Source organism: Brachyhypopomus gauderio, chromosome 1, assembly GCF_052324685.1.
Source record: "Brachyhypopomus gauderio isolate BG-103 chromosome 1, BGAUD_0.2, whole genome shotgun sequence".
Classification (NCBI taxonomy): Eukaryota; Metazoa; Chordata; class Actinopteri; order Gymnotiformes; family Hypopomidae; genus Brachyhypopomus; species Brachyhypopomus gauderio.
The window spans coordinates 22106254-22117753 of NC_135211.1; the positions used below are offsets into that span (position 1 = coordinate 22106254).

The following is an 11500-nucleotide window of genomic DNA, read 5'->3' on the forward strand; positions in this document are numbered from 1 at the left end:
TTTATGGGCTTTATGGGCTCTTTATTTCCTCTTTGAAAATCGCATGGCTTTATAAAATATCAGTCTTGCAAATAGTCCCATATGCATTTGGCTGTATAGTGTAAATATGTAGCCCCATAAGAATTTGGCTATATAGTGTAAATTTGGTTGTATAGTGTATTCTTTGATACTTCTAAAATGTCTCGGGATCAGTTCATCAGACTGACTCATGTGGTGTATCATTAAACCAGCATGTCAGCTCCTCTCCCTGTTCCAAGGTCTCATGGTTACGATTGTTCAACAGCACAAACCCAACGGCTTCTTCCAAAACGGCAACAGAGAACAGACCTCCATCCATCAGACCAACGCCACACAGCGCCCCCTGCAGGTCCATCCACCCCCGCGCTACGTCGACACAGAGGAGCCGGTGGGACGGATTGACCGCGCCATCGTTATGACCAACAGCATCCATGAGCAAAACCGCACGCAGGTCCATGGCACCCAGAGTTCCAACGGCCATGTTCCCGAGGCTAACAACATCAATCTGAACAACGCCAACGTGTCGAGCCTACCCAACGGGGACCCCAACCACCTTGTCCAGCACACGCCTGTGAACGCGCAACCAAGTGTGTGCAACCCCAGCGACAGCTGCAAACCCACACAACCGCACGTCCCGAGGTGAGCAGGGCTTGTAGGATAATATCACGTGACCCTGTGGGATGTTGCTGGTGACTGGTGATGTTGCTGGTGATTTTCTCTCACTCTTTAGGCACTCATGGTACCGAGTCGTGGTATTCAATCTTATATATGCTCATGTTTGTGGTATGTGCTAGCGCTAATTCACGTTTGAGCCAGTAGGATGAAGTTATTTAATCTCATTGGAACAAATGTAATTTTATGAAGTGTTTTTCAGAACAGGCTATTGTGTGCTAGCATGTGACTTTAGATTTTTGTCTGAACTTTAGAGATATTTAAGCACATCTGATATTATGGGCTGTTGTATTTATAACTATGAAATACTGAACAAAGTGACTTATAACCATTCATACTTCACTGATATCCCCTCAGAATTCCCTGCTGTTTAGAATACGTTACAAACCTATAGAAGAATATCATTTCCTCTTACTCATGTTTAAACCATCAGCAACACTATATAGCCCACTTATAACCAGCCTGACATTGTGGTTTTTGACCTGTCGTCATGAACTTTGACCCCTGCTCATCCACCTATGCCTGTATTCTATGTACTCTCTCTCACCTTTACCTCTCACTAAAGCACATTTTGGCTTCTGGTTTAAGTCACTAAAATGACAAGAATTCAGGATCTGAAGTGCAGAAGCTGAGATCTCTTCACTGTATAGACTCTGCATGTATCCTGATGTGTGTGTACTAATACTGTGTATGTCTCATATTCTGTATATATCTGTCATATATCTCCTGCCTCTCTCGATCCTGATCTCCTCTCTCTTCTTTCATCACTGCAATGCTTTCTCTACCATTCTCTGCTTTCTGGAGCAGAAGGCGCTACTATGAGACGTATATTAGGTACGTTCCACCGGAGGTGCGGCAGGCCTCCAGTATTTTTAAAACAGCCACTGGTTGGTTGATGATGAATTCTACAGTTTAACTTTATACTAGGCACATTTTCATTAATAAGTTGATGATCAATCTTCTTCAGCACCGGCCATGGGATGGTGGTGGTTTGGGGGGTGGGAACCTCACTGTTAACACTTAAGCCTTAAACAGAACTCCTGTACAACGTCACAATAAGGAGTTTTATTATGCTTTTTGATGTTCGTGAATGTGAGGACTTTTAAGTTGTGAACATGGCGAGAGTAGATGTATTGTCTGGACGAACCTCTGCTTGTTTGTCGAGGAGGTTTCTCTTGCATTGCTGCCCCCTGGAGGTGTATGTCTGCATGGCACTGTATGCTATTACCATACTTAAATCTCTTGCCGAATGCTAGCTGACCTCTTGCAACCCCTGACACTGGCGCAGGTCAAATGGCAGCATCAGACATCGCCCTACCATTCGTCGTGAGGAAGACTTTGAAGAAGAATGCTACTCTGGAGAGTACTACAGTGGAGAAGAGTTTTATGAAGATGAAGGCATGCTACCAGGCGACAGGTCTCAAAAGAACAACACAGATCATTCACATATTGCAGGATTGTTTTCAGACTCATTGATTGTTCCATTTATCTCGGTGACTGTGCGAACCCTTCACGGCAGGTACCCCAACAGCGATCATGAGTGTGAGACGCCCCGCAGCTACCAACATCCCAACAGCTACTACGAAGGAGACCTGCAGCACCCCTACCATGACTCCTACCGGTCGCCAAAGAGACGTCTGCTTCCTCCCACGCCACCAGGTGGGTCTCTATGCAAACAGCCATGAAAGACAGTGAAGACAGCGTGGAGGTCTTCCTCAACACCACCTCCAGTCGTGTAGTCCAGACCGTCCTGGCATTCTAACAGTTGACTGTATGCACACTGCCCCTCCCTTCACCCCATAACTGCCATTGGATATCCCTCCTCTGACAAACCCAGGCAACAGGAGGCCTTCATTCAACTTTGAGTGTCTGCGTCGACAGACCAGTGCAGACGACCTTCCTCGCCAGCGAACCGCTTTGCCCATGCATTTAATGCAGCACCAGGTAACACTTCACCACTCCTGAAGTAACACAGCACTAATTAAAGAGCCAGTTACGATTAGGACAGCATTGTTGTATTTACCGTGCTGTTCATGTGCCTTCATTCCCGTTGCTGTGTATCAGGTGATGGCAGTGGCAGGCTTGGACTCAACCATAGCTCACAGAGTCTCGCCCGCACGCTCCAGCCGCTCGTGGGCCACGCCCCCAGCCACGCCCACCAGCAAAGAGCAAACCCCCTACTACACGCCCCTGATCCGTGAGGAACGTTCACTCTTCAACAGCACGCGCCCCTCAGCCCGCAGGAGCGCCTGGTACACTGACGAAATGGACGTCCAGCAGGGCAGCTCCCCGATGCACCTACAGATCCGGTCTGAGTACCAGAACCAGTACCAGATGAAGCGTGACAGTGCCAGCAGCCTCGTGGAGGCGGTGAGTGTCAAACCAAAACTCCGCCCCCGTCTCAGGACCAGGGCTCTTGAATGTAATGACCAAGACATGTCATTGTTTTCAGTGTTTTACAGCTTAAGAACCCATTTCATATTCAGATTGTCATGAAATTGTGTGAGGAATCTGAAGATGTGATTGATAAAGAGCAAGTCACCCTAACCCTTCCTGTAGCTCTGATGGTGTTTTTTCTAGAAATGTTGTTCTTTTTTGTTTCATTTTGATGTGCATCACAGAAACATGGAGGTTTTAAAGTGGAGGAGCCAGGACAGTGTGGGGTAGTGTCCAGCTTTTCTGTATTTGGATAAGGCCACTTACATCTGTTCCTCTTTAGCTGTGTCCCTCTTTAGACTTGCCCTCATCATTTCTGCTAGGGGGAGTCACTGACGTTTTCATAACGTTAGTATAATGGATGGGTATAATGTATAAAAGATACTATACTTAATTTTTCAAATACAACATTGGATTGGGTTTCATATGGTTAGTTAGGTACTCTATTGAGAAAAACTAGGATTGAGAAAACTATTCCCTTCTTTATTCTTGTCCTGCAAGGGACCATTTGTGTGACATACATAATACCCACCTCCGTGTTTTGAGGGCAAGTCGACGATGGTGTGCTAAAATGTTTGATGAAACAGAGTCTAGACTGTTAATCACAGGCTTGTGATTAATCACACATTAATCACACAGATTGTTATGTTGTACACTAAATCAAAATGAAATCAAGAGATTTAGAAAAGAATCAACCTGGAACATATCAGTACTGATTTGATGTAAACATATCCTTATTTAGGGACTTTGATGGTCTTGATCTGCATTTGTTTTGTTGTGTGTATGTTGATGAACAGGTTCTGATATCAGAAGGACTGGGCAGATACGCTAAGGACCCCAAGTTTGTGTCTGCTGCGAAGCAAGAGATTGCAGATGCCTACAAAATGACCTTCAATGAAATGGAAAGTGCTGCAAGCAACCTCCTGAATGGCAGTGTGCCAGGCCTCAACGGAGCCAATGGGGTCAGCGGCATCAAAGGGGTCAACGGGGTCAGAGTGGTCAACGGAGTTTTCCCTAATCTGCGTCACAAATACTATGACATTCAGGACGTGTCAGCAAGCTACAGCGACGAGGAGCTAGATAGTGACCTTCGACCCCGCTACGAGGATGAGCTGAAAGATGAGATGATCTGCATCACCGCGCTATAGCGTCCTGTAAGTGGCTAGGCCAGACAGCAGGCACCGTCTCAGCATCTGTGTTGTTAACCGAAATCAAAATGCATCTACTGGCTTATAACCCAAAGAAGTGCCTTTACAGTGGAGAGAGAGACGTCTAGAGTGAAAACAGACCATTCTGTTCTGCAGAGGGGCTGAACCAGATTGGAGTCATGTTGCCAGGCAACAACATTCCAGTCTGTCAGATGGCTGATGATCATACTTTGGAGATTGCCCCTAAACTGATGATGAATTACATTGCTGAACTGTGAGTGGCTGCCTGTGCTGTCACTGTCGGCTGTGGACCAATGGGCAGTGATGGGAGGGATCCTGGAGGGTGGGATGTTTCCAAGGTGATGACAATCAGATTGAAGATGTCATTACTTCAGTCACTTTAATAAGGGTTTTGCATATCAAGCACATTTTCAATGCAAATAATGGAAAGCGTGTTTCCCCGTCTACCCAGTAGGCTTTAGTTTGTACTAATCCTGTAGATTAATTCACAAAAAAGTGAAAACAAAAGTCTTTAGACAACTAAATCCAATACTACCATGCTGATTTACAGGTAATATCATGACTCGTTAAGAACAACTACATTATGCGTCTGGAGCTGCTTTGCCAGCGGCGGCATTTGTTCTAAATGCACTAGTAGGCAGGTTTTGTTTTCTACTTTCTAGGATAGCCTGTTTGGGCTTTCAGAATTACTATGCTGTATATTAATTGTAATATAAAACAAAGAGGAAACTTTTTAAAGGGACATCATATATTTTGTAATTATGTACCATAAGAAAAAGGAATCAGCAATATTAATCCTAATTGACGTTACTGAATGGTGAAGGAATTATTTCATTTAGATTTTATTCGATTATAGACTCTTATTTTGCTTTTAATTAGCATCATTAGCAGTTCAGGTGCATCTTTAGCTGGTCTGCATAAAAATGTCCTTTTGTTGCTGTGATTTAATTCAAGGTCTGTGTCACATCTGTACAAGATATGCAAATGCTTTTGCTAATATTCCTTCCTCCGTGTGTGTGTGTGTGTGTGTGTGTGTGTGTGTGTGTGTGTGTGTGTGTGTGTGTGTGTGCGCGTGTTTGTGACACAGCATCAGTGCTCATTTCTTCCATGCAGTCGCCAGTGTGTGGTATGAATTATGCGGTGTTCTATTCAAACCCAGACACAGCTGGGGCTTATGAAGCTAGCTTATACACAAATGTGTGTTGCTGTCTACTGTAGTGGGTGTGTTCAATGCTGTCGATCTGTGATCACTGTATGTCGTGTATTTTGTGCAGAGGAGGTGCACAGGAGGGTTTGAAATGCATCATGCATTGACCTAATACTGCTTAAATGGGAAATTCTGAAACTTTTCTCTCACCAGATGCAAGCTGTCTGACAGAGATACCTGCTAATATTAGGCCTCGTAATGTAGAACTGCTCTCTGTCAGCCACTAACAGAAGGAAGCAAAGCTGTTTTCCTGTCAGTGGTAGTGCACACCAGTGCTGTTGGGATCATTTCCCCCTTTGCGGTACAGGTGAAAATGTGGTGAAGTGATGGTGTGATAATGGAGGTAGGGAGATGTCAGGTGACGTGGTGTAGTCAGCAGGTCTGCACAGGCTGAGCAGTACTGACCCTGTCTCTCTGTCTCCCCCCATATCCTCACGCCTTTGTCTTTCCCAGAATCAGAACCCCTGGGTTCAGAGCAGGGGCCCCGTGTTACTTCCAACATCAAGACAAAAATACATTTTTGTCTGCAAAGGCACTGCCTTGAAATTTAGATTTTTAGCACAGACTAAGCAAGGGGGAATGGGGTATTATGGGATTATGTAGTTAGGGTTATATTTAGGGTTAGATTTATTGGTTTTTTGAGCTTACTACTGTGCTTTCAGTCAACCGAACACTGTATAAAAAAAAGAAGGAAGAAATGCAGATTGAACCACTGCATGTGCACATGTGAAAGGGCTCTCTGAAATGTTTTGTGAGAAAATAACCTAAAATGTATGTTCCATTCTTTGTGTGAAAATATCTTGTGAGAGGACCAATGCGCATTCTAGGCACATTGAACTATTTGTAGCAATTACTTTATTTCCTTTAAGAAAAATATATGCATTATTTTTTAAAAATCTTGTAAAAAATAAGCAACTTGCTTTTACCTCATGTCAGGGATTCCTGAAAAATATAAAATAAAAATACATAAAAATATATTTGGTTTCATGGAATTGAAATATTAGCATATAGCTGTTGGTCTTTGCTTTTGAGCTTTTCCTGTTTTCTAGTTTTTTAGTTTTGTGTGTTAAGGTGAGCAGGTTTTGTACTATTTTCTGTGACTGTGTGTAAAATTAGTGAAATATGTATTTGTTATTTAACATCTCACCTTTCAACACTGATACAGCAAGGAAAAAACTGAAGGAGAAAAGTGTGCTCCTCTCTGTAATGAAATGTGCTAATGGGTTGAAAGAGCATCCATAAGGTAATGTACAAGTTTACAAAGGAAGGCTTTTGATTTAAATATTATCATCCTTTTCATTCTAGAATTATAAATTCTTACTACACTGCTACTATTACTACTATAAACATTGTTATTGGTATTAATACTATAAGGAAATATAAGATTATGATGCATATTATGTACAAATATACTCAAGACAATGTGTGATAATGTTCTCTACTTGAAAGTCTTGATTTTTGCTCTGTAATCATTTTTATTCTCTTCGTAGCTAATAATTTATGGAAACCCTATAGGTTTTGTATCAATGCATTTTTTTGTATTTTTCCTATTTATTTTGACCTGGACTTGATTTAAATCAATACTGAAGTTTTATTTTATAATGATTATTATTGAATAAACTTTTAAAAATGGAAAACCACTCAGCTTCTTCTGGTCATCTCTTTCCTTCAAGAACAGGTCCTCTTCCAGAGTCCTGGGAGCTTAAGGGTCCTGCTCAGTGTCTCAGTTGTTCCAGGGCTGCACTCTTCTGGACGGAGAATTCAGAAGTTGTTCCCTGGGACATATCCACCCCATTGAGTCCTTCTCACTGTACTCACTGTTTGGTCGATCTTGTATCCAGAGCTTGTTCCTGTCCTGCTATGATTTGCGCCTCTGTGCTGTCTCTCAATCCAGCCTCTTCCAGCCCTTTGTAGGATTATTCCATATCATGCCCTCACATTATTTATAGAAGGTACACACTGTGCAGAGGATGATGATGGTACTTGCCCCTCCTCGTTACCATTCACCTCGGGTTTCTGCTACCTGGTGTTCTCCCAAGCACTTCATCACTTGGGGCCATCTTCCTGGAGTATTCCTGGATCTTTGATGTTTCGTCCTGGATAGTGGCTCTGATGCTCACTTGGCCTGAGATTTGAGGTCCCTTGTCTTGATGTCAGGGGCTTCTCTCTCCTCCTTTGGCCAGGTTATTATACCGGCGGGGGATCTGATGACTGGTAGAGTGTATGTGTTGATAGTCTGGATCTTGTTCTTCCCATCCAGCTGACCTGGACCTATCTCAGTCTTCTCTGGACCTGTCTCACTCTTCTCTGGACCAGTCTCACTCTTCTCTGGACCTGTATCACTCTTCTCTGGACTTATCTCATTCTTCTCTGGACTTGTCTCACTCTTCTCTGGACCTGTCTCACTCTTCTCTGGACTTACCTCATTCTTCTCTGGACTTACCTCATTCTTCTCTGGACCTGTCTCACTCTTCTCTGGACTTATCTCACTCTTCTCTGGACCTGTCTCACTCCTATATTTTTGCCTACAGCTGCTTTCCTTGTGGCCTCATCATGCTTCCATTTGCCTGTGGGATTCCAAATAACCTGTAGCTGCCCTCAGCATCTGCTATGTCATGTTCAGTCAGGTACACAAAACCAGACACTGCAACACACAGTAATGTTCAGTTAGTTGCACATAATGAAACAGACAAAATAACTGACATCAGCAGTTAGAAAGGAACGGGTTTTATCGAAAGGGTGCTCTTTGGAAAGAAGGCTCAAGCACTATTTTAACCACCAGATGGAGCTGTTGTCTAGTTATGCAAGACCAAGCAGTAGCAAATCTTATGTTGCATATAGGGGACATCTGGGAAGTTGTAACAAAGGACCACGTGTAACAGCATCACTTTTACCAATAAGAACAGCTTTCATTTTAATGTATGACCCCTCCTGACCTTGCAAGGGAAATTGCATAGTTTGCAATGCTATTCAGATTTTTCAGAATTTCAGGCAAGAAAGAAAATTTCTGGACCAAATCTATAGTTGATATATATATAGCAAGCTACAGCACAAGCTATCACAGCTACCACAAACAACTACTATAGCTACCACAGATATCACAGCTACCACAGATAAAATTTATCACAGCTATCACAATTACCACAACTATCAGTTATCACAGCTATCGCAGCTACTATAGCTACCACAGCTATCACAATTACCACAGCTATCAGTTATCACAGCTACCACAGCTATCGCAGCTACTATAGCTACCACAGCTATCACAATTACCACAGCTATCAGTTATCACAGCTATCACAATTACAACAGCTATCAGTTATCACAGCTACCACAGCTGTCATAGCTACCACAGTCTTAACAGTAAAAGTGTGCACAGTGGGACAATGTGCTCATTGCTTACTGGACCTGTGCAGGGTAGTTTCGGACGACTCCATGTGAGGCAGACATACTTAATATCTGACAGATGCAATGTGAATTTAGGAGTTGCTTTTTAGGATATGCTGTGATGGTATCTATAAAGTAGGGTTGGTTGTGCTACACTTACTCAGGTAGTGGGGTGGATTGTATCAATGGAGCGTTTTATATTTGGCCTCAGTTAATGAGTTGTGTGATGTAGCTGGAGAGGTCGGAATCATCACTATTTGCAGATGAATAAAGGCATGTTGTATTAAAATACTGAGAGCTCTAACCCAAATGTTCTGAGAGTTAGAGGTGCTGAAACAAATAGAGTGAGCCATCCCCCGGTCTCCCTATAGGGCAGGGCTATTCAACTGGCGGCCCGCGGGCCAGAACCGGCCCTTAATGAATTTGTACCGGCCTGCGGCACGAGTGTTACGTTCGCTAAACAGCCCCCCAAACAATTGAATTACATTAAATTTTACATCCACTATGACAGTATTGGTATAGGTCTGAAAATTGTCTGGCCCACAGGTCAGATCGAGCTCTCAGCCAAATATGGCCCGCAGAAAAATATAGTTGAATAGCCCTGCTATAGGGTATATTTATGTTTGATTACTCAAAAATACTCAAAAATGACCAGTAACCTGGACCATAGGAAGAACTTATCCCTTTTTGTCTCAAAGCAGCACGTTTACTTTTAAAGGTTTTTCATCAATTATTTTGTTTTAGCTCAACATGTAGCACATCTCTCCTAATTGCTCACATTTTCCTTCTCTGAAAAAATAGATAAATAATGAAAAGGAAAAAATGCTAGTTCCGCATTTAGCTTCTCTTCGAAAGAAAAAAAGTGATGCTAATATTACTGCTTGTTTAAATTGTAGACTAAAATTGAAGCGCAAACATTTCAGTCCGAATTCAAAGCATTCTCAATCTAGATGCCTCACGGAGCAACGCTACACAGAACACCTCCAGCACGCTGCCCGCTGTTGCAGTAATGTAATAGCCCCGCGGCACTGGTCACCGCAGATGGCAAACCGCCTGTTGTCTGCCCGGGTCGGACATCGCGGTTCACCAGGGCGAAACATCGGTTGGCGCAGCTGCTTATGATGACCAAAGGGTAATCACGATCATGGTGGCGTTTATCGGGACGGCTGTGGCGGAAAAAAACGTTTACGATGACCGGAACCGCGGACAGCAAGATCACTTCTCTGCCAGTGGTACAGAAGTGGTGTGGATATTGTGAGAGGTCCGGACCGCGATCCCAGGATTTGAGAGTTCCTATTTTCTGCGCGTGGACGCAGTGATGTAAATTCACGTGAATACGTGTGAACGCGTCATGCCGCAGTGCCCTTTACTTTTGGTCTGTATGTAAATTATCCGATAATCTATCGTAAATTATCATTATCTTAGTTTATCCTCTTTCTTCAGCAATTTACATGTGCTTTCATTAACAACTCTGTAAGGTGCTCTCTCTCTCTCTCCCCCCCCCCCCCCCCCCCCCCCCCACTGGCTCACGCACGCACGCACAGATAAAAATACTGAGCATCTTACAGGACAACACATGGAGCCACTCTCATACTCCGGAAACATGTAATATTGTAATATCGCTGTTAAAAGGCTTCCAGCCTGCGTGTTTCCGATACTTTTATCACAAGCAAGTTCCATTATATCAGTACCCCAGCCAAGCCTAGACATTATAGTGTTTACATGCTGTGTCTATATGGGGGGGTTGTTACTGATTGCACTGCAGGTGTATAGCAGATGGTGCCTCAGTGTGCTGCTGTGTTTGGTTCCTTAAGACTTTGATCTTACATAACGGGGATGAAGACACACATTTTCCTGGGTTTGTGTCGATGACATCTGAATGCATTATTTGTTTACACAAATCAATCAGTACTCAGATAGGTCTGTTAATGGACTGGCCATGTTTCAATTTTTAAACCTAATTTCTCAAATTATCTGATGTCCACTTGATGAACTTTTGAAGGTTTTTTTGGATCACTTGAATTTTATATAGTCCAAATCATTACTGAGTATGATAAAGTATGAAAAGCGCTTGATAAATTTTGAGTTATAACATTGAATAAACTGAACTTGATCATTACCATATCATACCTACCAAATATCAAGTATTAAACATATATTTGTTTTATGATATCTTTGTTGAGTGCAAGACCATAGCCCAGCCGGCCCGTTTCATTATGCAACAGAACAGGTAGGCCCCTCAACAGGGACCTCAGAAGAACAGGCAGTTGTTTTTGTGGAGTGCTGTGGAAGACATGACCGACTCTCCAACGTAAATTCTTCTGTGCCAATTAGACGCTCCTTCGTTTAGTTAATTTATAACCAGTCTATAATACCTCGTTAGACTAACTGAGACTCATTTTATCCAATCGACTACGCATCGAGCTGTTTTCAGAATAAACAATGTCAAATAAATCAATAGTAAATCCTAATCCAGCGCTATATCTCTCTTATACGGAATATAATTGTCCAGTCATTAAAAGCTCCGTGGGCGCAGAGAAAGGTATTATTACCACACTACACAGTTGACGACGAGAAATGGATTATTACTACGACACTACACAGTTGATGA

At 42.9% G+C, this 11500-nt stretch overlaps 1 protein-coding gene across 5 annotated transcripts in view; it reads left to right on the top strand.

Annotated features, from left to right (window-relative positions):
- Positions 1-7142, top strand: part of cacna1da (calcium channel, voltage-dependent, L type, alpha 1D subunit, a) — a 78754-nt gene extending 71612 nt beyond the window's left edge. For 4 of the 5 annotated variants that reach the window (XM_077003153.1, XM_077003135.1, XM_077003143.1 and 1 more), the window contains 6 exons: positions 284-657; positions 1498-1524; positions 1979-2349; positions 2528-2634; positions 2755-3060; positions 3924-7142. In XM_077003153.1, the coding sequence (XP_076859268.1) occupies positions 284-657; positions 1498-1524; positions 1979-2349; positions 2528-2634; positions 2755-3060; positions 3924-4274 (1536 nt within the window). In that variant the 3' untranslated portion in view covers positions 4275-7142. The remainder of the gene's footprint in view (positions 1-283; positions 658-1497; positions 1525-1978; positions 2350-2527; positions 2635-2754; positions 3061-3923) is intronic. The other variant, XM_077003170.1, reaches the window with a different exon arrangement.
- Positions 7143-11500: the final 4358 nt, after the last annotated feature.